Source organism: Brachyhypopomus gauderio, chromosome 1 (genome assembly GCF_052324685.1).
Source record: "Brachyhypopomus gauderio isolate BG-103 chromosome 1, BGAUD_0.2, whole genome shotgun sequence".
In the NCBI taxonomy this organism is placed as follows: domain Eukaryota; kingdom Metazoa; phylum Chordata; class Actinopteri; order Gymnotiformes; family Hypopomidae; genus Brachyhypopomus; species Brachyhypopomus gauderio.
The window spans coordinates 25,261,897-25,287,966 of record NC_135211.1 but is presented as its reverse complement, the minus strand read 5'-3'; the positions used below and the strand labels follow the sequence as shown (position 1 = coordinate 25,287,966).

General features: G+C 37.6%; 3 protein-coding genes and 1 long non-coding RNA gene across 7 annotated transcripts; 2 read left to right on the top strand and 2 right to left on the bottom strand.

The window, feature by feature from the left end:
• Positions 1 to 7,182: 7,182 nt before the first annotated feature.
• On the top strand, positions 7,183 to 13,704 carry LOC143514244 (G2/M phase-specific E3 ubiquitin-protein ligase-like). Of its 4 annotated transcripts, none has more exons than XM_077005180.1 (16): positions 7,183 to 7,710; positions 7,832 to 7,909; positions 8,612 to 8,740; positions 8,996 to 9,249; positions 9,402 to 9,461; positions 9,720 to 9,803; positions 9,895 to 9,939; positions 10,044 to 10,096; positions 10,259 to 10,331; positions 10,463 to 10,521; positions 10,928 to 11,006; positions 11,114 to 11,328; positions 11,980 to 12,247; positions 12,468 to 12,622; positions 12,829 to 13,067; positions 13,307 to 13,704. In XM_077005180.1, the coding sequence occupies exons 2-16, from the start codon at positions 7,897 to 7,899 to the stop codon at positions 13,555 to 13,557; spliced, it is 1,977 nt and encodes a 658-aa protein (XP_076861295.1). In that variant the 5' UTR covers positions 7,183 to 7,710; positions 7,832 to 7,896; the 3' UTR covers positions 13,558 to 13,704. The 4 variants fall into 4 exon arrangements, with proteins under 4 accessions (XP_076861295.1, XP_076861285.1, XP_076861313.1 ...); XM_077005170.1 differs by having other exon boundaries at positions 7,188 to 7,710; positions 7,832 to 8,077; XM_077005189.1 differs by lacking the exon at positions 7,183 to 7,710 and having other exon boundaries at positions 7,904 to 8,077.
• LOC143514261 (uncharacterized) lies at positions 13,542 to 16,402 on the bottom strand. The gene is made up of 4 exons (XM_077005228.1): positions 15,927 to 16,402; positions 15,560 to 15,795; positions 14,958 to 15,142; positions 13,542 to 14,854 (listed from the first exon to the last, which is right to left on the bottom strand). Exons 1-4 carry the CDS (start codon positions 16,174 to 16,176, stop codon positions 14,080 to 14,082), a joined length of 1,446 nt encoding a protein of 481 aa, XP_076861343.1. The 5' UTR covers positions 16,177 to 16,402; the 3' UTR covers positions 13,542 to 14,079.
• Positions 16,403 to 21,353: 4,951 nt separating this feature from the next.
• Positions 21,354 to 25,175, bottom strand: LOC143514223 (uncharacterized). Its single transcript, XR_013130792.1, has 7 exons — positions 24,798 to 25,175; positions 23,963 to 23,992; positions 23,740 to 23,857; positions 22,841 to 22,932; positions 21,986 to 22,099; positions 21,652 to 21,766; positions 21,354 to 21,499 (listed from the first exon to the last, which is right to left on the bottom strand). It is a non-coding gene; the product is annotated as an uncharacterized LOC143514223 (long non-coding RNA).
• Positions 21,354 to 25,682, top strand: LOC143514210 (uncharacterized). The gene is made up of 10 exons (XM_077005132.1): positions 21,354 to 21,571; positions 21,695 to 21,806; positions 21,886 to 21,977; positions 22,715 to 22,783; positions 22,901 to 22,966; positions 23,482 to 23,514; positions 23,657 to 23,887; positions 24,119 to 24,250; positions 25,422 to 25,563; positions 25,654 to 25,682. The coding sequence occupies exons 1-7, from the start codon at positions 21,379 to 21,381 to the stop codon at positions 23,728 to 23,730; spliced, it is 639 nt and encodes a 212-aa protein (XP_076861247.1). The 5' UTR covers positions 21,354 to 21,378; the 3' UTR covers positions 23,731 to 23,887; positions 24,119 to 24,250; positions 25,422 to 25,563; positions 25,654 to 25,682.
• Positions 25,683 to 26,070: the final 388 nt, after the last annotated feature.

Sequence of the window (26,070 nt, the reverse complement as noted above, 5' to 3'; positions counted from 1 at the left end):
TATATTTCTTTTGCGGAGTTCGCTAAAACCCAATCGCTTCAGCTAGCCGACGATTAAGAACCGTTTGAACATTCGCGCGACGGCCGGACCTCCGCGAGTTCATCTTAACGTCGACAGCGATAACTTCCCCGGGACACCACGCAACGGACCACCGAGGGACCGCCGATCGAACGGCCACCGCATCTTCCCCTGGACGGAGCAACGCGATCCAGCGAAACCTTCTCCTCAAAAGCGCACGAAGGAGTCCTCCTCAAGAGGCTACCTGGCCTACTGCGCGGGCCGCGGACTGAACAACTCAAAGTAAGACTGTGCATCTGGGCAGACTTAGAACAATATCTTGTTTTATTCTTTTCTGTGTGCTTAGACCGATATTTTGTGAATGCTTGTTTACAGTGGTGTTTATAATCACGTTCATGTTAAACCGTACTCTGTTTAAGGCTTAAAGAGATATTCTGTTCAAAGCTTAAATAGGTATTCTGTTTAAACTTGTTCGGTTATTCACACTGATTCCTTTATTTCATAGTTAATATCCAGTTCCTCGTGTACTTGTTAAACGTGTGTCCCACGATACGCTCGTTGGGGCTGTATAGTGACTGACGAAACCGTGCCTTAGTTAGTTAGAGTAAATTTGCGTTGTGTTCGTGACCGTAGTGAGAGCTCGGGTTGGTTTTCGCGCCATCGAGTTTCTCTTTGTCTAAAGGATCTCCTCCCCCATACGCACGTACCCACGCACGCGCATCCGCGCGCACTCGAATACACATCCACACGCACGCACACACACACACACACGCACACGCACACACTAGCCTACCCTGTTGCCCCCTTTGTTTGTGATGTTTTTAACTATTATGCTTTGTGATTAATAAATGTTTTATGTTTAAATGCTGTAGTTTGAGTCGTTGTTTCTCTGTTACAACCTGAAGCCAGAACTATTATTTGAACTGTAACCTTCAGATTTATAGTTTGTTAATCAAACAATTTGGGCTACGGGAGTTGACCACAATTAGTGGCGACCTTAGTTAAATGAGTTTATATAAAATTTGGGTAAATTTAACACGGTCTGAACTCCCACCATTTCGTAGGTAATTTTATGAGACTGATTACTAAATAAATTTGGCCAGCACCTACAACAGGAAGTCTGAAAACTCCTGCAAGAACTCAGAGTATGAACCAGGGGGGCGGTAAATAGTAATTAACATAAACGACTGTGACACTTTGTTGCTTGTTAAATTTGAAACATTTGATACAGTGAGGATGAGGTGTTCAAAAGAATTAAACTTGAAGCCAAATTTTTGAGAAATGCCTATATCAGAGTCATATATTGTGGCGACCCCACCTCCTCGACCATTTGGACGGGGGTTATGGACATATCTATAGCCAGAGGGAGAAGCTTCATTTAGGGCCATATAGTCGTCTGGTCGGGTCCAGGTTTCCGTCAAGCAAAGCATGCATAGATTATGATCGGTAATCATTTCATTAACAAGCAATGCTTTAGATGACAGGGATCTAATATTTAGTAGTCCTAGTTTCAGATTTAAACCGCTCTCCGAGGGAGCATAGTTGAATTTAATATTGATTAAATTTTGTCTACTAACTTTACGAGAATTATTTTTTGGTACTCGAGGAACAGACACAGTTTCAATCTGATGTGGCCTAGGTGACGTCTCTTTGCAGCTCGCAGACAGTCGGTTTAGCCTGTTTGTCTGCTGCCTGGCCTCGGCTCTGGTTTGTCAATCCCCATTAATTACTCCTACACTACCACTATTAAGCCTAGCAGATATGCTACGAGAAATGAGAGCAGCACCCTCCCAAGAGGGGTGAATGCCGTCTCGCTTCAAAAGGCCAAGCCTGCCCTCAAAATGTGTCCAATTATCTATATAACCCACTTTGTTATCTGAGCACCATTTAGACATCCAGTGGTGTAGCGCCCATAACCTGCTCTATGTTTCAGCGCCACGCCGAACTGGAATGGGACCAGAGCATATTACGGCGTCTGACATCGTCCCCGCTAACTCGCACACCACTTTAACATTATCCTTGGTGATCTCAGACTGTCTCAATACCACATCATTGGTGCCGACGTGTATAACTATCTTAGAATATTTACGTTTAGCCAGCACCTTTAAATTAGCCCTGATGTCAGGCGCTCTAGCACCCGGGATACACTTGACTATGGCCGCTGGTGTCTCTAAAATACTTGCTACATTCACGTGTCGGAGCTGTGAGTCTCCTATCACCAGAGCTCTTTTAACAGGTCGCTCAGTCGGTGTATTACTGAGTGGGGCAAACCTGTTTGACACGGGAACCTGAGAAGGACTGTGCTCAGCCCTACGGTTATGCCGCCGAGACGTCACCTATTCGCCCCGCTGCGAGGGCTCTAATGCCGGAGCTGAGGGCTCGCTAGCTACAGCTGTGCAACCCGGGCCTGCTACGCTATCTACGCTAGCCGCTATGCTAGCTGCGCTACCTGCTACAAGCTCTCTAGGACTTTCTAAAGCCCGGATGCGCTCCTCTAAAAGCGAAATCTTCTCCGTCATACTAATAACTAACCTACACTTCACACAAATAAAATTATTATCACTACTGATGGAAGTAGAGTAGCTATACATGCCACACTCAACACAAGCAACAAGCGACTCAGACATGATGAAATACTTAGCTTCGGTTAAGATGTCGAAATGTCGAAGATGTTTCCAGTCGAAGAGAGTAGTCAACTGTCTTGATAGTGGAAGCACTACCTGTAATAGTTGTCTAGGGAGGCAAAAAGTAAAGATTAGTACGTAAACAGATTATCACACTTTAGAGAAACAATCAAAATTCGCTCCGCAACAGCGTCGGCACGAAGTACACATAAGGAGCAATGCATTTCATGTGCATCTGGACTTATGAAACATTTCTCACATTTGTGAAAATACATCAAAGCTCAGATTTCCTATATTTTGCATTGGTGGTTCAGAATACATGGGGCTAACTGTTAAATAATATGACCTAGACCCCCCCCCCCCCCCCCCCCCCCCCCCCCCCCCATTTCAGGTACACGTACACATAAGGAGCAATGCATTTCATGTGCATCTGGACTTGTGAAACATTTCTCACATTTGTGAAAACACCTTCTAGTGCAGATTTCCTATATTTTGCATTGGTGGGCCAGAATACATGTGCCTACCATGTATTTATGTCCAGATGGGTGCAAGCATCCTTTCTTCCTTTCCACGTGTACCTCAGGAGATCCAAATAAAATCAAGCAAAGCAGACATTGTAGGACCATCTAAACAAAAAAAAAAAAACATCAAAAGAGAAGTCGAACATCTCTGTAGATTATGGAGTAATATCCACACAGGTGGTAAGAAGTATCCACAGTGGTTATAGGATGTGCATGCAGCAGATCAGGAACTGCAAACATCGCCAATAAGGACTGAAAAAGAAAATACAAGTGTCGATACAAGTAATTTTTCCCCTTCACAGGGGCAACTCAGCCAAAGATTGCAAATGGGCTGTTACTTAAGCAACTTTAGCCCAGCCATGTACACAGTCTTGCTGCAGTCCTGCTCCTCGTCCTCACCATCATACCTACCACTTAAGTATTACGAGTGGTAAAAGCAGTTAAAGTGTTTGCCCAGTCAGTGGGTCTGGAGAAGGAGCGGGAAAGAACGCATGAGCAGCCTCTTCTCGTGCAGTAAATCGGCGTCATATAAAATAAACGTTATTCTTTTTGGTTCATTACTTCTAGTTTCAAGGTGGGTTGAACAATACGTTTAGATCAAATTTCCAAATGTTTATAAACAAATTAATTTGAAAACGTTAATGTAAGTGTATAAGAAAATATATTGTAATATAATATAATAAGAATATTAATTTGAGTTGACATGTTAATTAATCTACAGGCTAAAAGTTTCAGCCAATGTCAAGCGATAACGTTAGCTAGTTATCGCTATGGCAGCTATCAACTTAATTTCCACTTTCATTTGAATTCACGACGAATATCTTAACCAAAACTCGCTGTTAAATATTTTCGAATAATTCAGCCAAGATAGCTAACTAGCTAATTAGCTAACGCTAGCTGCTTAGATGGTGTAGCGCAGAACGGCAGTTAGAAAACGGCTCTGCTTCAGCCTAATCAATGGGCTGTAAAAATGCTAACCGATGGGTTTTAGCACAGAGAAACGTTATATAGAAATATATAAAAACACACACGCGACAAAGCTATATGGATTGTAATGGTAGCTAATTAACTAGCTAGCTATAAAGACAACAGGTCTCTCAGTTAATTATATAGTTATCTCGCTAGCCAACACACTAACTAGAGAACTCATTAAACAGAGGTGGGGCATACCTTGAACTGCAAAAATGCATCAAGCATAGGGTTAGACTTAGCCTGAAACGGAAAATAAAGGTTAGTTTAATCTCACAACCTTAGTAAAGTCTAATTTTAGGTTCGTAAAGGCAGCTGTAGTAAAAAAAAATACTCATAGCTAGCTCGGTAACTAGTCATGTTCAGGGCTCTCAAGTTTTGGATTCATGTCAGAGTGTGAGAGTTGTTGACGGAGGGTGGCGAACGGCGGGGGGGGGGGGGGGGTGGCGAACGTTAATTGTTGAGCAGGAGGGGGTGGCGAACGTGAGTTGTTGAGCGGGGGGGGGGGGGGGGAATGTAAGTTGTTGAGCGGGGTGGGGTATGGCAGGCCGTTTTATCATAAAATGGGCTTCACCCCACTTGCATTCCAGATATCTGTAACTACATTACAGATATCTGTATATTTAATTTAAGATATCTCTAATTATATTTTAACTAGGCAAAATGTCAATTTGAGATATCTCCAATTACATTCTGACTAGTATAAATTACATCATATTCACCATTGATTTGTATGGAGGCTCAAGTTCAAGATATCTGCAATTAATTACTGACTATCTGAAATGTACATTTAAGATATCTACAATTAAATTATGACTAGTCAAAAAGTCAATTCCAGATATCTAGTTTTTTGTTCTGACTAGTCATTATTCTAATTAAAGATATCTTAAACATACTCATTATTTAAGGTATCTTAAAAATATTTTTAGATATCTGAAACTAAGATTTGACTAGTGAAAATTAAATATCAGATATCTTGAAAGTAAGTAATGACTAGGCAAAACAAAGTTAGGGATATCCAGAACTGTATTTTTGACTAGTCAAAAGTCATTTAAAGATATCTACAAATAAATTGCAGATATCTTGAACTTTTTTATCTAGACGTTTTTTTTTATTTCTGTTATCTTGAATAATTATTCTGACTAGTCGGAATGTGTTTGTAGATATCTTCAATAATCATTTTGTCTAGTCAATACGTCCCAGATTTACGTAGCATTTTAGCGCCAAGCTTGGCACTCTTTGTATTTGCTAATCTAGGGTGACCAGATTTGGGTTTCTGAAAAGGAGGACACATTTTTTGCTGGGGTCATCGGTGTATCGGTGTTTGATATGACACAAATGACATGGTGTCTGTGTAAAAATTGCATTTATTGAACAGCACAAAACAACATAGTACCTGCCGTACACATCAAGCACTCTGCCTCATACGGATCACGACCCTGGCGAAAGCAAAGGAATTTTTTCTTTAACTCCCCCGTAAACGTTCACTTTCGTTTCGGCTTTGCCCCAGAACCGGCGGACACACGTGCTTTCGCTTGTAAACACTCGGGGGTAGACTGGCAGGCCCACGCTTTCTTCTTCTCACACACACACACGAACAAAATCGAACAAAATCCCGGACGATTTTGAAATTCCCCCCGGACATTTTTTAGGTCTCAAAAGTAGGACATGTCCGGGAAAAAGAGGACATCTGGTCACCCTAGCTAATCAGTGGTCTGTACGCGATGTCAGGACAGTCGAACTCACATTCTCGTGTTTTTAATACGATTTTTAGTGCCGCATAATCCATACTGTTGAGATCTTTCAAGATTGTGCCATTTTTCACGACGGAGCAAACATTTAAGAGGTTATTGTTTCCCATACTGATTTTGTGCATGTAGAAAAAAATAAAAATTTAATGAAAGCATTCCTTTTGTAAATGGTTTCTATTTCAAGTTGTTCCAATTGTACGCGATTTGTACATGATGATTGAATTCGCCAGCATTTCTAACGTAAGGAAACATATTCTTAGATTTGAAAACTAAAAATACATAAATGCTGTTCTAGAACACAAATTAATCTGAAGAAGAAATACCAGCACACAACATGGCATATTGAGCAGTGGGCATATGTTAACGGATTTAAAGTGGCAGTTTCAGAGGCTTATTGAAGGCCTTATTGATGGTGGGCCAGAAAAAATAACAAATGCATTATGAAGAACAGGTCACTCTAAGAGGAACCTGATTTTAGCCTGATCCAACATCATTTAATACCTCAAATCTATCTGGAAACATGGCATATTGAGTAGTTAAGCACACAGAAAGCGCACTGAAATGATTCTTTTCAAGAACAGCTAACGCCATTTTAGCCACCCAAAATTCCGCAGGCAGCAGTTTCGACGACTCAGCGACATTGCAAAAGGGGCGTAATGTATGGCAAGCCGTTTTAGCTTTTATTCGTATTTTTCTTGATATCAAGAATGTAATTCTTACATGTAAAAATTTTATTTTTGATATCAGGAAAGGAATTCTTACATGTAAAAATTAAATTCTTACTAGTAAATGTTGAATTCTTACATGTAAGAATTACATTCTTGATATCAAAAATAAAATTTTTACATGTAAGAATTCATGACTTTTCCAATTCATTTTGAATGGGGGAAACATTTTTACATGTAAGAATAACATTTTTACTAGTATAAATTAAATTCTTACATGTTAAAATTGTATTTTTACATGTACAAAAATCATTTTCACATGTAAGAATTCAATTTCTACTAGTAAGAATGCAATTCTTACATGTAAGAATAAAATTTTTACTAGTGAAAAATCAGAATTGATTTTTTACTAGTAAGAATGTAATTCGTGATATCAAGAATTATATTTTTGATATCATTAATGTAATTCTTACATGTGGGAATTAAATTCTTACATGTAAAAATGTATTTTTTGATATCAGGAATTACATTTCCGATATAAAATTTTTTATTTCTGATATCAACAATGTAATTCTTGATATCAAAAATTGAATTTTTACATGTGAGAATTCTTATCTTGATATCAAAAATGTTATTTTTACATGTGGGAATTTTGTTTTTGATATCAAGTATTGAATTCTTACATGTAAGAATAAAATTTTTACTAGTACACGTTTATGCAAATGAGTAAATGAAGCGTCTGTTTTAAACCTATCCAATTGTGGCCTGTTGTCACTGTCTGTGGGAGTGCCTCCAAAGATGCAAGGTTGCCAAGTCTGCATCAATCAATCAATCAATCATCAGTTATTTATATAGCGCCTTACACAACCTGAGTTGACCAAAGCGCTGTACACAATAGAAATCAATAATCAATTTGTATGATCTTAAAGATAACATCTGTGTGCAGTTGGTAATGATACAACTTGCAAATAATTCGATGTTGAAAGCCATCCTAAATACGTGTGTTTTAAGTTTGGCTTTAATTATTGGCAGATCAGTGATGGAACGTAGAACAGTAGGCAAGGCATTCCACACAATAGGACCTGCTACCGCGAAAGACCGATCACCCCACTGCTTACACCTAAAAGCTGTCTTTGATATTTGAATCGTTTATAATAAAAGGGTAATGGTTTCTATATATTAATAAAAGCTTTTCATGTTTATAATATTATATGCATTTATGATAGCGTGTATTCTTTTAGCCTTTTGTCTTAAAGAACTTTTAATTTTTCCACTCGGAGCAGGTTGTCTGGCAACCATGCTCCCACTGCGCTAATGATGGGATGTCGGTAATTAGCCATTTTGCAATATGTCAGGTGGAGGTGAGAATCATTCCAACACAGAGCACTCTACTGATTTTACAAGAGTATATAGAGCTGTTGCGGCAGCAAGAAGACAACTTTCCTCTGGCAGAAACACGGAATCAAATCTGTTGTCTAATGTACGGAGCTCATTTTCCCGACGCCGTCGCAACAGTTCTATGAATCTAGGTAGGTTTGCTAGCTAGTCAGCACAAATCCAGTTATGGCAGCTTACATTAGTTAGCTTTGACAAATCCAGGGGTGGGTTTCCCGAAACGTTCGTAGCGCTAAGTACTTCTTAACCTCGTACGTTTCATACGAGGTTAAGAAGTACTTTTGCAAGACTACGCGCTACGAACGTTTCGGGAAACCCACCCCAGGTCAGTTAGTTAGTTAGCGCGAATCCACATATTTTAGCTTAGTTAACACAAATCCACGTATTTTAGCTAGTTAGTACAAATCCACATATGATCGCCAAAGAGCGAGCTAATATGTTCTATTTCTTGGCAGTGTTAGCTATGTTCATTATGTCTGAATATAACCAGTAAATGGAGGTAACTTTAAGTACAATGTTTAACGTATAAGTAAATACACTACAAATGGATCCTTATCTGTGATCTGTAGCTGGTGAGCAAAACTGACTGAACATGTCTTATGGTTATTACAAACATGCCTATTATGTCATGTGTCTTGCAATAGCAAAAATAATATTATGAACAACAGGTGATGGACGTCGACGTGGGAGAAAGCCTGGGCTTAAATGGCAGGTGAAGCTTTTCTTGTTAGAGGATCCTAACCAAACCACTATACCCAGTTCACAGGATTCAGAGGAACTTGAGAAATCTGGTTTAGGTATGGTGATTTTTGTTTTCTTTTTTATTGTCATCAGCAATATTTTTTGATACACTGGTACTTGGGAATACCACTATGATTTGCTACAATCATTCATTCTGCTTTACATTACAGTTAACATAATAGTAGAAGGAGTATACAATAATATAAGGAGTAGAAGCTGTAATTGATTACATGAAAGTGTAAAGGCATTTAGACTTTTGTGTTGCTCATGTTGTAACATTTCCCTTTACTAATCCTGTCATCTTTTTACAGGAAGCGGGAACAGTGACTTAGGTCATGAGCATAAGACCGTTGATTTGTCATGGTCCTTGGCAGAACTCAATACATTCATCTGCCAAAGCTTTGAGAGCGTAAGCCTAAATGTGACCGGCTTTCGTCTTGCCAGAGCTACAAAAGCAAAGAAACTGCTAGTTGTCCAGGCCAACTCCGTCAAAGACTTGAAGCGACAAATTGGAAGAAGCAGACTTTATATACTGCCCAATTCAAACTTATCGCTATCCAGACAGGTGAGTTCTGATTGATTACATTGCATCTTTTATTAAAGTGAACTTTTAATATGCAAAACTGTTATTCAGCAGCTTCGTATTAACATGTGTCAGTGATCTGTTTTATTTTGCATGAGCAACTTGATTATGAAATACTGAAAATGTTCATGCAGGATGGAGAATCCTTGAATGAGAGTAGTGAAGGAAGATCAAGTGTTAGTTCTGCAGCCGTGGTAAGATGCAGTCCAGTTCTTTCACAGCTATACCTGGTAGAAGCTAAGTCAAGTACTAATATTTATTGAAGGGAACTTATTGGGAAATATTCCATAGATTAGGAATATTAGGATAAGGGTAGTTCTCAGTCAACTAATAAGTAGTGGTATAATTTGTAGTTGTTTAACCTAATTAACCGGTATGTTAAAATTTGATTTCTTAATTCCTTTATGAGGTAAATATCTAGGCATGAAACATTATTGAAATAATTCTTACAGGTCTCTCTCAATGTGCATTCTGAAATGGTTAGAAGTGCAGTGACATCAGTAGAGAGTAATATTGTTGACCTGACAGATGAGGTGGTAAGCTACATCTATGAACACATTATATTGACATTTTATAAATAATTAAATCTGTAGAAAAATGTATATTTAACAGTGCTGTTTGATGTAGGATGGAAATAGAGGCTACATATATGTAAATGCAGGCACTCCTGAGGTAATTACACATTTGCTTGAAACGTTTCATGCATTTTCTTTTTATAAACATTTAAATTATTTTTTAACATTTTTTGTTTGTTTGTTCACCATCCGTTGATTCAGGTGTTCTACAGAACAAATCAGCCAGTTGAAGGAGAAACAACTACTCAGAACCGGTATTGCTCATGTTCAGATTGCAGTGTTTTTTTTACTTCTATTACATTCCTATTACTAGTTAAATTTAGTTGATTGTAAGACTCTTTTGATGTTACTTTAACCTATATTGTTTTTCATCAGAGAGTGCGGGCATTTCATTTTTTTTGTACCCATCTCAACAGGACTGGCCAGTCTTTGCTTTCTGAGAGTACACTGGAAGTGACACTTGAGCATTATCCAGTGGCAAGCTCTCCTGTGAGTCCCAGTTATGAGAGTATTTAGACACATTGATACCCATGTTTATTACTTTGTTAGTAAATATGCAGCAGGTCTGCTTTGTGTTTATAATGCAGACTCCTTTGTTATGTCAAAACCTTTTCAAGCAGATAAACGGGAGCTTTCCAACAACTGTAGGAGTGTCCCACAGTCAGTTCACAGCAATCAGGTTCTCAAACATTTATAACCCTGAGACCGTTTTACTCACTTCCATTGGAGCTATAAAGGCTATCATTGTTCTTTGTGAACTGACACTAAAACATTGAAATTCCATATAATTGAAAGAGCACTAGGTGTAGTGTTATAACATTCCCACTAAATATCAGTAACTTAATTTCACCTATCTTTGTTTAGAGAGCTTACTGTTTCTAAAGAATTGGGAGAATAGTGGTCATTCACAGATCAGTGTGAGATTTGTCTTCAGCTTATACAGAAGTCCATGTCTTGCTGAATCAAAGTTTAAATGTTTCTGCAAAACTGAAGGTAATGTTTTTTGACGCACCATGTGTGTAAATGGATGTAGAGCTACATATAGCAATATGGGTTTTTGTTTTGTTTCTTTTTTGTACATGCAGTGAGATATTACAAGACAGTGAACCTGATGAGGACACCCAAATGCTGTCGTCTCCAAAACGTCCATATAGTCCATCTAACGTGAGTTGAAAAATGTCGCTGTATCCACAGTGCATGATTGCATGCTAGAAGAAGTTAAACTGAAATTTAAAGTTGCTTCTGTTATGGTTATTTTTTCTTGTTTAAAGGAAGTGGAAAACCTTGCTGATATCATTGGAGAATTCAGGAAGGAAAACATCAGTGAGCATTCTACACTGATAGTTGTGGCAAGAAGGAGGCGAATTCTACACAGTGCCATCACAGCTCTGAACAAGGGCTATTTTGATTGGCACAAATGTCCACGGATTGAATTTGTGGGTGAGATGGCTGATGATTTTGGAGGGCCCACAAGAGAATTCTTCAGGTTGGAGTTACATTACCATTAATTAAGTCTTCTTTTTGTTTTGCACGCGTCATACTGGAAAACTATCATTTAAAAAAGTTATGAATTATCATTTTTAACCATCTAATGTACAGTGACCACCTTTTCATTTATTTCATTCACGGTTATAGTGGCATTAGGAACAAGCAGATAATTTTTCTGGACATATTGCTGAGAAGATTAGATGGAAATGATATCATATGCAAACCCATATGAGCTTGAGAAAAGCTCTGATATATAAAGTGGGGTTAAAAATAAATTAAAAGATGTAAAAAAAAAAAACAAAGCATCCACCAAAATTGCCCCATCAGAAGGGCAATTGGAAGATTAAACTCTGACCTTTGCCAAAATGAATGCACTTTACGTGCAAGTGTAAGGAAGAAATACATGCAAAACCAGAGAAACTGGTGAATTAGCAATGGTTTATTTTATCATTGTGGAGCATCAGTAGTATTTTAAACATGCCCTCCTAAATGGTGGGGCCAATATTTAGGACCATTAGATAGAAATAATATTCTTTGCCATGTTCTTATTGTTTTACTGGAGATGACCCAGTTGTATGTTTTATTGAGTTAATTTTATGCTGTATTTGAAAAAAAATTTATGCTGTAATTTCCTCTTGTTTCTTGGTAGGCTTTTAATGAAGGACGTGCAGTCTACTTTGGGCATTTTCGAGGGACAGCCAGGCAACCTTTTTTTTTCTTATGATCAGGCAGCCCTAGAAAAAGGAAAGTATTATACTGGTGGGAAGTTGATTGCCTGGTCCCTGTTGCATGGGGGACCAAGCATTAAGGCATTACATCCCAGCCTTTATCAGTTAATGTGTGGTCAGGCTCCAGATCTTGAAGGATTTGATATTGCCAGCTTGCCAGACAACTCTGTGCAGGACAAGCTTCAACAGGTATTCTGACACTATGCAGTTTTTTTTTTTTTTTTTTTTTTTTTTTTTTTTTTGCTTTGTTGTAATTTTTTTAAAGAGGAGATTTTTAACATGTTTTAACAGGGGAGAAAAATAACTATTACTTTAAATATTACTAATTGTTATTCTCATCAAAATATTACAGTATATAGAAATGTAAAGATATAGACAGGAGTTTGTTTCTCTTGTGTTGTCTTCTTAGATTGAAAAATGTAAAACTGAGGAGGACTGGAAAGATCTGCAGGAGAGTCTGGGTGATTGGATTGCAGACTGTGGAGTGCCAGGGGTATATGAAGCCAAGGTTCTTAATATTCCACAGATCATCTCACAAATTGTGAAACATTTTATCTTTCACAGGTATTATTCCTAGAGCTGTCCCGGATTCAATGTGTTGTGTCTTCTATTTCTATATAATCTGTGCTTTAATAGTAAATAAGATTTGTTGACTAACATCATTGCTTATTGATAACAATGGACAGATCCTTACTAACTGGTGACATCCTTCCATCTAATTATCACTATGCATGATTTTATTTTAATCATTTATTTCATTTATGTTTCAGAACTGCAAACATGGTGGAGCAGTTTAAACAAGGGATCAACTCTTGTGGTAAACTTTGGGAAACTGTGGAGAGATACTGGAAAGCATTTCAGTGCCTGTTTACACATACAGAGGAGCAACTGACAAGAGCAGCCTTCCGATGTCTTTTTGATATCTTTTGGAGTGATGAGGGGGCAAACAACAAGGAAGCGGAAGAGGACACTATATTTGCATGGGAGTGTCTTCTCAACAGTGTGCAAGGTCAAAATCCATTGTCACACAATTGTCATTATGAAATTGATTATGCAGTTATGTACTTTGTCTTAACCTGTAACGTTAATATAATAGATGTGTACTGCTATGTAAAAAATAAATCAACATGAATCTTATTGTGGAGCCACCTTTAAAACACAGTGCTTACGCCATTAAATCTGAGTCATGGCATTAAAAACATATTCCTGTTTTGGCATTTATGCAATTGTGTGTCTGTATTTTAACAGAAAAAGAAACTCCCTTCACCTTTGAGGACCTATTGGTGTTTGTCACGGGAGCAGATGCAGTACCACCTCTTGGTTTTCCGCAGCGATTTCAAATCCAGTTTTATGACCAGGAGGAAAGAGGAAGTCGTTTTCCTTATGCTTCAACTTGCTCTATGACACTGTTCCTTCCCCGTGGTGTACAGAATGAAGGGGAGCTACTTGATCTGATGACCAATGCTGTACTTGGATCATTTGGATTTGGAAAGGTTTAGATTATATCTCAAACATGCTTCAGCCGGCTAGAAAAAGAGAGACTGAAATATTTCCATATCAAGTTTCACAGAAATTTCATGTTTGCCATTTTGCAAAAAAAAAAAAAAAAAAGTGCTGTCTAAGGATTCAGTATTGAGCCTGTTTTAGATATTTAGGCATTGGATTACTGACACAAGTTGTTGAGATAAAGAATATTTTTTTCTTTTATTTTTCACATTTTATTTGACATTTGTTTAGCTTTGGAAGAGTTTCTGTATTGGCATTACAGTTTTACATTTTTGTCACAATGTACATGTCAGAAGAACAAGAGTTAAGTAAATCTTTATTGTAATTAACATGGCTTCTCTATGTAGTATGATTGAGTTTTCCATTTTTCTTCAATCTGCTTATTGTTCGCTTCCCAACCAGGACTACACATTGTTGCTGTATATACAATATTCTTGTATATGTATAAAAATATACATTTTTTATATAGTCTTCACATTCTTCAATCAAACTTTTAGTTAAAAGTTCAGAAAGCATTAGGCTGAAAGCATAGTGGTGATCTCTCTACAGCAAGTTACGTATTTGTCTTTTAGGTCTGTAATTCCTGTGAGAACATCCTGAAGAGTCCGTTGTTGTTCTTGATTAAGACCGATGTGTGGTCGACTCACTACTACTGCCTGGTCAAAGACTTCCTCTTCGGCTTCTAACTGCTCCAGCTGCACACCATGATGTGCCAACAGTATTTCCAAGCTGTCCTCACTGTAAGGATTCTCACCAAAGACATTGTTGATTGCAGTGCTGTCTGCTTGCTGGCTGCCAATCATGCCCTCCAGCCACATTTGGTTAGGGGTGTGAGAATGTTCACTGCGCATGCTGTGGTTGTTCCATGCCTTCCTGAAAGTTTCCAATCTCTCTGTAATTTCTGGAAGATACACTGTTTGGAGTGAGTATTTATGTATTTCATTGTCTGGTTCCAAAAGGCCTTCATCTTCATAAGAGTAAAACAAGTTGTAATAGTAATGGATGACTTGTGTGAACACATCCCTCCAGAGGCGTTCAATTCGCTGATTGTGAACTGATAGCCCAGTAATGTGGCTCCCTCGTCCTTCCCCATTCAAAAGGTTCATTAACAGTGCTACCATTGTATTTTCACCCCCATGGTCTGATCTGACCCTTGATGGAAGTCCATACCGGCAACTTGCCCTTACAAAGTGAGCTAGAACTGTCAGGGCAGTGTTGTCAGTACTGGCATTCAGGTAGGTGATGACCCGTGAATATCCATCTATACCACCATGTATCACAATACCCCAGCTGTAAAAAAAAAAGACAGGACCATTTTAATACTAACTCAGATTTATTGTTGGGTTATCAGATGATTAAACCAAATTAATTACTCAGTTATATAAAATTTTACCGTATGAGGCGCATGTATCCATCAATGTGCCATAGACTGTTGGGAAATGGTACATGATAAGTGCGCCTTGCAATAACGTTGCTCCACCTTTGTGCGGCTGCTGCTGGATCAATTCTGTTCAGTGTCTCCCGCACTCGATGTCGAGGTACATGTATACTCGCAGCAGAAAGATAGCCCCTCATTATCTACCAAGACGGTTCTCATTAGATCACAGACAAACATTGACTCATCTGGGGTCGGCAACCTATGGCACGCGTGCCACCGTTGGCACGCCGAGGCATAGTCACTGGCATGCGACACGCTGGACCAGCATCAGCAAAAATATATATAAATGAATATAAATTATTATATTAATGGATTATACTTTCGCGAGTGACAGTAGCGCGTGACTCTGCACAACTCGCGCGAACCTGCGCGAGCGGCGGAGGTGTTTATACTTGGCGATCGATCGCGATATAATACTTAATTTGTGTCCATTTACAATTTAAACTCACCGCCATAGTGGCACACTCATTGACTAGACATGTTAAAGTTGGCACTCCATGTTTCAAAGGTTGCCGACCCCTGGTCTAATAGCTCAGTTCCAAAAAAGTACAGCCTACCTCACAACCTGCCCTTGGATGTTGCTGATGGAGCATTCGTACATGCTGATCAAGATCATTGTCACTGATGGGAGTAAATCTTTGCCTTATCGAAATTCCCAAAGATCTGAGTTTTCTGTAAATGAAAGACGATGAGCAGCCAAGAAGCCGTGCCATTGCTTTTGCTCTAAATCCTTGGTTGAATAAGAGTTCCAGCTGTTCTCTTGACACATCAATTCTGGGTCTACCCCGGGAGCCTGGAATAGCCAGTGCAAACAACACTGAACAAATGGAATGTGCAAAACATAATTACAGAACTAGCTTATAGTTCAAAGATTAAATTTAAACTTAATATTGTAGGCCTACATTGTGCTTAAATGCTGCTTACCAGTGCTGTTACGCTGTGCAGAGTACGAAGCAGTTGGCACATCAGCAGTTATGGAAGACTGTAATGTAGTCAGACTCTCAAACAATTCTGCAAACGTTTCCCCACTCAAATGATTTTCAATACGACGTAGATTAGCAATGAGAGAATCAATAATAGCAACATCATGCAAGCCTCCATTACTGCCTTGCTGGACGTTTCTATGAATAAGTCTGACTCTCCTCATAATACGTGACAGAACCAAGTCGGCCATTGGCAGAGTTTAACATTAGCCCACACTTAAAATATGTAGTATGAAGCTATAAAAAATAAGCACTGTGCAAGCTGTATAAAAAAAAGAAAGACAATATTTCATGTGGTCTCTTTAAGAAGCGCGCAATGTAAATTAGCTCCGCCTTTGTATCCGCATGCAAATCAAGCTCATTTACATTAGAACATGTAATAATTAAATTTTTACTAGTAGAAATTCAATTTTCACATGTAAAAATAGAATTTTTACTAGTAAGAATAAAATTTTTACTAGTAAGAATTCTATTCTTGATATCAAAAATATAATTTGTACATGTAATAATTAAATTCTTACTAGTAGAAATTTAATTTTTACTAGTAGAAATTTAATTTTTACTAGTGAAAAATGAATTCTTACGTGAATTAATTTAATTTATGATATCAATAATTAAATTTGTACTTGTGGAAATTGTATTTCCACATGTATTAATTTAATTCCCGATATCAAGAAAAAAGGAATAAAAGCTAAAACGGCTTGCCATATTTATTCCTATTTTTCTTGATATCAAGAATTAAATTAATACATGTAAAAATTAAATTTTTGATATCAAGAATGTAATTCTTACATGTAAAAATTAAATTCTTACTAGTAAAAATTGAATTCTTACATGTAAGAATTACATTCTTGATATCAAAAATAAAATTTTTACATGTGATAATTCATGACTTTTCCAATTCATTCTGAATGGGGGAAACATTTTTACATGTAAGAATATCATTTTTACTAGTATAAATTAAATTCTTACATGTAAGAATTGTATTCTTACATGTACAAAAATAATTTTCACATGTAAGAATTCAATTTCTACTAGTAAGAATGCAATTCTTACATGTAAGAATTTAATTTTTACTAGTTAAAAATCAGAATAGAATTTTTACTAGTAAGAATGCAATTCGTGATATCAAGAATTAAATTTGTGATATCATGAATTTAATTCTTACATGTAAAAATTAAATTCTTACATGTAAAAATTCAATTTTTGATATCATGAATTACATTTCTGATATCAAAAATGTTATTTCTGATATCAACAATGTAATTCTTGATATCAAAAATTTAATTTTTACATGTGAGAATTCTTATCTTGATATCAAAAATGTTATTTTTACATGTAAGAATTTATTTCTTGATATCAAGAATTGAAATCTTACATGTAAAAATAACATTATTGATATCAAGAATTAAATTCATACATGTAAGAATAACATTTTTACTAGTATAAATCTATACAAATGAGCTAATGAAGCATGTGTATAAACTTATCCAATAGTGGCCCATTGTCACGGTCTGTGGGAGTGGCTCCAAAGATCTAAGGTTGCCAAGTATGCAGCCATCTTTAATATGAGTGGTTCATGACAAAATGGCAATGGATTCAGTATCTTAATAGAACCTTTCCATGTTTACAAAATTGTATGCATTTATGGTAGCATACTTTTTTTTAGCCCTCATGTTGTCTTAAAATAATGTACACACATCCTGTCGTAAGAGCAAAAATTACCGTTGCAAGGAAAAACTCCAGGGATGGATTAAAACCCATGCTCCATTGGGCAGTCCAGTTAGTAGCAGTTCATTTTTATTGTTCAATATCCAGGCCGAGCAGTCCTGTCCAATGCAAATCCTACATTTTGCAGTCTGCAGTGTTGTGCATGTTTTCATGCAAAATGTGCTCACCTGGTCTGAAAAAACAAGTCAGGACATCGGCCACATCGGCATAAAATTTTAAATGACATTTTTTTGGAAGCATTATAGGCATCTTGTGGAATACACACGACTTGAGTACAAGAAATTAAGAAGTATGATGCAACAACTGCAAAAGTCCATTCATCCGAGCATTTTGTAAAGTATCTGCTGCCTGTTTCCCAAGACGTGGACAGGCTTGTACTGGTTTACATTGTGGGTGATCTGCAGTGCTTTAAAAAATGAACTATGAATATGAACTACAGCAGGGGTCGGCAACCTATGGCACGCGTGCCACCGTTGGCATGCCGAGGCATAATCACTGGCACGCAGCACGCTGGACCAGCATCAGCAAAAAAATGATAAATTAATATAAATTATTATATTAATGGATTATACTTTCGCGAGTGACCGTAGCGCGTGACTCCGCACAACTCGTGCGCGAGCGGCAGAGGTGTTTATACTTGGCGATTGATCGCGATATAATACTTAATTTGTGTCCATTTACACCCCCCCCCCCCCCCTCCGCTAACAATTTACACTCGCCGCCATAGTGGCACACTCATTGACTAGACATGTTATAGTTGGCACGCCATGTCTCAAAGGTTGCCGACCCCTGAACTACAGTGAGTCCCAGCTTAACAACATGTCTGGTTAACGACGGACCGGAGTTACGATGACTTTTTTTTATTTTGCGCGGTGCGTGGAGGAGCAGTGGTAGCACAGTGGAGTGTTGCGGAGTGTTGTGTATGATACGCTCACGCTGTACGTACACGCACAAGAACATTGTTACTTTTTTCTATACTGTATTTACGATCAAAGTATATCTAAATCTAGGGCCACGCTTAACAATGAAAACTGCTTTACGACGGACTTTTCAGTCTCTAACCCCATCGTTATGTGGGGACTCACTGTAGCTCGTTTTCATTAGTATGAACTGAACTTTGAACTCATGTGAACTGGCACAAGACTGTGTGTGTGTGTGTGTGTGTGTGTGTGTGTGTGTGTGTGTGTGTGTGTGTGTGTGTGTACCTGAATATGAGACTGGTGGGTCAAAAATGACCTTACAAAAATCTTTGTACCCTGGAGTTGTACAGCTTTCATGAAAATATTAACAAAGGTTTTCTTCACTTTGTCCAATCTTTGAGACACTGTAGGAAAAGTAATCAAACTTCATGCTGAAAAAAGATCAATAAGGGGTTATATGCAGTCTCTTCAGTTAAATGTGGTGGCGGGTCATTTTGACGCTTAAGATAACAGAGCTTTTTATTTTTCTACTTGTAGCAAGTTGTCTGGCAACCTCCACGCACGCAAGCCCCCATTACATTTCCCTATGAAGTAGTCTGACTCTCCTCATAATCTGTGATAAACCTAAATTGGCCGAATTTTCAAGAGTTTAAGCCCACACTTAAAGTAAGGAGTAATCTTGTGTGTATGACACCATGAAGAAAGGAGCAAGTTCTACTTTTTTTTTTTTTTTTGAAAACTAGACAATACTTGATGTGGTCTCTTTAAGAAAAGTGCAACGTTAACTAGCTCCGCCTTTGTATCCACATGCAAATCAAGCTAATTAACATTAGAACATGTAATAATTACATTTTTTACTAGTAGAAATTAAATTTCTACATGTAGGAATAAAATTTTTACTAGTAAGAATAAAATTTTTACTAGTAAGAATTCTATTCTTGATATCAAAAATATAATTTTCACTAGTAAAATTTATATTGTTGATATCAAAAATATAATTTGTACATGTAATAATTAAATTCTTACTAGTAGAAATTAAATATTTACTAGCAGAAATAACATTTTTACTAGTGAAAAATGAATTCTTACTAGTAAGAATTTAATTTTTACATGTAAGAATTACATTCTTGATATCAAAAATTAAATTTTTACATGTATTAATTTAATTCTTGATATCAAGAAAAATAGGAATAAAAGCTAAAACGGCTTGCCATAAATAAAAGCTAAAACGGCTTTCCATAGATGTGTGACTCATAAAATGACGAATCCAGTGACGTCATTTTAGATATCTTAAAAGCCGGTTTGATCCGTCAAATTGAAATTGCAGATATCTTGAATTGTTCTTCTTACTAGGTAGAATGCAAATGTAGATATCTTGAATTGTTATTCCGGATAGTCAAATTGTAATTGTTACTAGTCAAAACTAATATTTAGATATCCAGAATGTAATTACAGATAATCAGACGAAGCCCATTATATGTTAAAACGGCCTGCCATAGGTGGGGGGTTTGTATATCGCGATCGATCGCCAGTGGAGGGCGACATAGATATGGATCGGAGGTAAATAAACTAGATTTTTTTTTCTCGCCGTGTGAAATCAGAAGTGTGGCGTGTGAGCGTGTGAAGACGGTCAAATGCGTGTGTCATATTTATGATCAATGCATGCTAGCTAGTAAATTAATTGGCTAGTTCCTTATTTGACAATACACGCTCTACAAATACATTTCGTTGCAATCTTATAGCTCAATCATATTACTTGGTATAGTATATCACATGATATAGTTGTTAAACAATAAATAAACATGGTAAAAACTCACCCACGTCAAACTTCACAATCTTGCCCTCAGATCTGCTGCACTTGGCCTATGTAAACTGGCTCAGAAGTGGGAGGCGTAGGCAGGGTAAAAGCACCTGTCAATCCCGCTATTGGCCAATCCTTTGGCCAAATTAATTTGCACCCCCCACCTTTTTATTATTCGCCCTATCGGTTATGACCAGCACGTTCATGCGTCCACTTTTAACTGCTATGTGTACAGACTGAGCCTGAACTTGCACGCAATAATCAATGAAATGTACACTTCTGTATACAAGTGCCTTTTATTTTTACCGAATGCCTTTATATCAACAATTGCTGTGGATGGACTGGTATAAACTCAAAACATGGCAGTTAGGTGTGTTAAAAGAATTGCTAATGTACTAATTTGACATTTATAAACTCCACTTTCTTTTCTTTCTGCAGGTACATTGAATACTGACGGATAGTTTTTTCACCAGGTTTTGAACACTTTTAGACTAATTGAATTTTTAAAAAAGGTAAACAGAAGCTATTCTGATTAGAATGATACTTGAAGTCTAAATATGTCATCTTTCTGGGCAAGGAGATGTAGAATTCAGAAGCTTGTGCACGACACAGAGATAGATATAGCTCAGTAGTTTACTGAAGACCACAGTCAGAAAGAGACTGGGAGCAAATGTTTGTCTGTCTGATGTATATGAACCAATTCATGTTTCAGATGTGCAACATTCTTGTAGCATTGGTCTTGGAAGTCTAGTCTTGAATGACCAAATGTCAAAATTCCACCTGTGTTGTCTTGGAATTATGAGAAAGCTGCTGCTTTTTTGGTTAAGAGCTTGGCTATCAGGCTTCCATCTCAAACCATAAACTGTTTGGATAATAACATAAGCATACTACATTTTGTTCTGAAAAACAAAAAATAGCTAAACATCTATTTGTCACATAAGATGGAGCAATTGTGGCACGTGGTGGAGTTTGCTGACAAGAGCACGGCAGTTGTGCCCACTTCATGGGTCCAAAATAGACAATGTCTCTGGCCCCCACGTGACAGCGTCAACATTCACAGAGCTGTGAAACAACAAATAAAACCAAGCTTAGACTGGACAGTTCATGAGCAGATTCGGTGCTTAGCAACTTGTGGTAAGTCTGCTACTAAAGAACTTGATTGGAATGTCATTTAAGCAAACAATAAAGTATTTAAAGTGAGGAATTCTATATACCTCTGCTTTCTAAAGGTGTTTCCATGTTCCTTTTTCCGCCCAGACACATATGAGAAAGCCATAGATTGTTTAAAGAGATCAGTGGAACCTGGCTGTGCCACAACAGATATAGAATCTGAACAGGAAAATGCAGAACGCAGAAAAAGGATATCAAAGTAAGGTTAATTCAGTTGTGCCACATGTTACAGACTTTTTTGGTATGTTTTGGCAGTTGTAACTGTTGTAATCTTGCAGACCAAACCCAAAGTACAATATTTACATGGAAGCAGAAGAGGAGTGTACAAGGAAAACATGCATTCCTAAGTCTTCATCAATACTTTCACCAGGTACTTACATGTTCCTGACTGCATGGTTGACGATGCTGTTTAATGACCCCTCCAGTTGATGACTTTTGTCTTATTCATGTCTTATCTTTTCCCTTCTCCATGTTTCTTTTTCATCTGAAACACTAAAAAACAAATAAAGGACATGGACATGTGCCTTCATATTCTACCAACTCAAATTAAAGAGAACATAGTCTGGTGACTGTAGAATTTAAAGATAATACTTGTGGTAGACTTTTTTGGAAAAACATATTGTGAACTTTAATGCTTCTTTAAAATATTCAGTATTGGCAACAATATTTAGCAAATGTATTCTCTTCTCTATTAATTATAGGCACAAACCAAATTAACAAGCAAAAATAGTTGGATTTGGTTGAAACACAAATGGTTCTGTAAAAGTGCCAAAACATCTATGTGTCATGGGACAGCTCCGGACCCCTCTTTTTGGGCCTGTGTTCATGTCGTCTGCGTCTGCTTATGTCCATGTTTGTATTTCTGTGGATGTGGGTCATTCGTGGTATGTTCACCGGTCTCACCTGTGCCTCATCTCGTGATCACTGGGGATTGTGTAGTTTGTCTATTTAATGTGCGTTTGCATGTTACATGTACTGAGTGCTTGCGCTACTCGTGCTGGACTTGATCATTGTGTGTACATGAATAAACGTTTGTGTGACAATGTTAAACACTCGTCATGCCTGCCTCCTCTCACCGTAACACTATGTACTTAATTATCTCTACAGATTTCTATCAAAGTTACAGGGTAGCATCTGATGTCTTGGACCATACCTGGCCTGAAGGGAATTTATTTGGTAAGAACCCTGAGAACTCTGCTCTTTATCTATAGGAGATCTGAAATACTTCATTACCTGTTTTATTGCTCTAGTTTCTGCTCTGTACAATTTTCTTTGCTTTCATTGTCCTTTCAGCCCATCATAGTAATGGTGAAAGCCATCACCATCTGCAAAAGTCAAGTAGTTGTGATAACGATACAGGTTAGTCAGATTCCAATCAGATTATTGTGCAACAATGTGTAATTCCAAGACCTTAAAATATTATAATAGTATCCATCAAGTGGAGGCACTTAGAAGTTATAAAATATTTCTAAAAATATGGTTTCATAAGAAGGGTGTTTTGATTCTATGGCAGGGGTAATCAATTAAATCTTTCTGCGGTCCATTTTTGGCAGATAGCTCAGACCTTAGGTCCGGGTCCGCGGTGGCGAACGAAAGTTGTTGAGCGGGGGGGGCGAACGTAACACTCAAATGGGTGGTGAACGTAACACTCGTCTGAAAATAAATTCTCCGGTTTAAAATATAGTCTCCTGTTAAAATTTTTTTGGCATTTGGGTCCGTATCCAGTTAATCAGGAATGTGATTGGGTCCGGACAGGACGGCGTTCGGGTCCGGATCTGGACCGCGGTCCGCCATTTGGTGATACCTGTTCTATGGTATGGCTTTACATAATGAAATCATAGTATACTGACAAACCTTTAATGTTTTATATCCAGAGGTACAACCACAACCCAGACAAATGCTCAGAGGTATGAACCAAAAGATTACTGTTTCAGTCAAATACTTAGACACAGACTACATCTACACAGGCCCGAAGGGAGGGGTCAGGAGCTGTACTGTGACAATTTGTATAATTTTCATTCATTGAATAAATTTCATCTTGCTTTATAGACATTGGACTTAGCAAAGTGGTGCAAATGCTTGCACAAAATATGGAGGAAAACAGAGATGAGAGAAGAAATTAAAAAGCTCACCTATGATGTAAAGGCCCTGAGACGAGACTTAGTGAGGCAGGACACTGAAAACACACCACCTCCTGTCATCAGTCTCCCCCTTAGAACCATGGCAGATTTGGATCAGACAGAGGTCATCCTAAGAGATCCGAAGGAACGTCAAAAGATGGTACTTTTCCTTACATAAAATTTAAACTTTGTGACAGGATTTAGCAAGAGTAATAAATTAGAACCAATAACTCACCTCTTCCACCTCTCCTCAGTATGCACAGTGCTGAAAATAAAAACATCTCTTATTAGTATACCGGTCAGTTAGGCATATAATAGAAACTTTTTGACTGCTTTATCATTCCTTACATACCATTGTTAAAGCTCCCTTTGTTATTACATGTCTTCTTAGTTGTCTTACCTTTCCATCATGGGTGAACACACACAAGAAACGGTTGTGAGACGGATGCTGACCCATGCCCTTTTTAATGGTTTGGCCACAAGAGGGCTTTCAAAGATACTGCCCTTCATGACATTATGTTTGGTAAGTTCATGCATGCACATGAAACACATTGTCACGTTGAGGACCCCGGCCCCTCCCTTTTGGGCGTGTGTCAACGTTGTCCACGTGCTTTGTCTGCGTCAGTGGATATTCGTGGTTGGGGTTATGTCGTGTGATTAATAAGTCTCACCTGTGAATTGTCTCGTAATCACGTGGGGCTAATGTGGTTTGTCTATTTAATGTGCGCTCGCGCAGTGTCCTGTGCTCGTCGTTGTCTAATGTTTACACGTTCTGTATTACAGTTTCTGTTATTCGTGCGCTATGTTGCGCAATACCTGTTGAAATTAAAAGTGACGTTTGTGACAACAAGGACTCTGTGTCTCGTCCGTCTGCCGCCGCCCAGCGTCACACACATTAGTTGGGCATTTGCAAACCCAACTAATATATAAATATATTGCAGTAGTCACCTGATTTTACATATCAGTGACTGAATTATGTAGAATTTCAAACAGTCAAATCTAATTTCTAATCAATTATGCCCACTTATTCCCCGCCTTAATTTAGATAACTATTTGATAAGATAAATTACCTCAGTTTATCCTCGTGGTTTCCGATCTGCAAAAACACAACTCTATTTGCTGGAGTGGGTCAAAAATGTCAGAACACCAGTACAAAGCAGTAAAGTTTCTATTCAAACCTTTACATGCCATAACATTTGAGTATTTAATTCGCTAAATGTGAAACACTTAGGTTTTACTTTTAGTTAGTTTCACAGGCAAAGAACGTGCAAAACGAATACGCAGGTTTTCAGCCTCAGAATATAATGAAACCGAGCGAAACATAATCTAACGTAACCAATGTAAAGTTAACAACAGACAACAGCAAAGCGATCAGAAAGAACTTAAATAGGAACAAGCAAATTGCATAACACACAGATGACACGGAGAACGAGACTCATAACACTCAAACCGCTTATGGGCGCCATGTTTTACCTCATTTTAACTCACAGAATTTTCCGTGTTACAAACGTTTTTGCATGAATAATGAAGCAGGCGGAAACCTTAATAATAATAAAAAACCCTAATAGTAGCCTTTACAAAAAAGATTCTTAAAACACATATTAAAACATCTCTTAAAGTATTTTTTTATTGTAAAGGCAACTGACCATTTTCCTCGAATATCTATTTATCAGAAAAACAATTGTTTGTTCCAGCTGCTCTCCAGAAGCAAATTCCTGGAAGCACCCACATAGGATTTGCTGATGCAGTGAAGAAATGGTTGAAATACGCACCAGAGAGAGAAGGAGGAGTTCCAAGGAGAACATAAACATCAGCTACTCCTTCGTACTCTTACAGGTACTCTTATGTGTGGTTGAACAATAAAAATGAAATTTTAAAAAGTGTGTATACAATAATCTAATTTCAATTTTATTCATATTTATTCAGCTGCAGTGGCAAAGTAGCAAGACCCCTTGACCAGTGAAATTCAACATTCTACATTTATTAAAATTAATTTTCTTGCATAAATTATTTGTGACTGTGATTGTTTTATTATTATTATTATTATTATTATTATTATTAATAATAATAATAATATATTTGACTACTATATAACTAATACACTAATTACTCATTAATAATAGACTAACTAATTAACTCATTGATTATAATTCCCTTTATGTGCATCCTGCTGTACATAAAGCAGGACTGGATTTTAATAAAAACAATATTTAGATAATGGTTGAACCAACGTTGATCAACCGTCCAGTGTCAACCGGTTGATTCAACGTAGAACCGTATGTGCACTTTAGCGTTGAATCGTCACATTTCAACGTTGATTCAACATTTATACGTTGAGCAAGG

Coding starts and splice junctions, on each gene's coding strand:
- LOC143514261 (XM_077005228.1), bottom strand. CDS start 16,176: ATGGCCGACTTGGTTCTGTCACGTATTATGAGGAGAGTCAGACTTATT. Junction 15,796..15,926: donor TGCACAGCGTAACAGCACTG/GTAAGCAGCATT, acceptor TGGCTATTCCAG/GCTCCCGGGGTAGACCCAGA. Junction 15,143..15,559: donor ATCCAAGGGCAGGTTGTGAG/GTAGGCTGTACT, acceptor CCGTCTTGGTAG/ATAATGAGGGGCTATCTTTC.
- LOC143514210 (XM_077005132.1), top strand. CDS start 21,379: ATGGAGCAATTGTGGCACGTGGTGGAGTTTGCTGACAAGAGCACGGCA. Junction 21,572..21,694: donor TCGGTGCTTAGCAACTTGTG/GTAAGTCTGCTA, acceptor TTTTCCGCCCAG/ACACATATGAGAAAGCCATA. Junction 21,807..21,885: donor CGCAGAAAAAGGATATCAAA/GTAAGGTTAATT, acceptor GTAATCTTGCAG/ACCAAACCCAAAGTACAATA.
- LOC143514244 (XM_077005170.1), top strand. CDS start 7,897: ATGTCAGGTGGAGGTGAGAATCATTCCAACACAGAGCACTCTACTGAT. Junction 8,078..8,611: donor CAACAGTTCTATGAATCTAG/GTAGGTTTGCTA, acceptor TATGAACAACAG/GTGATGGACGTCGACGTGGG. Junction 10,097..10,258: donor GAAACAACTACTCAGAACCG/GTATTGCTCATG, acceptor CCATCTCAACAG/GACTGGCCAGTCTTTGCTTT.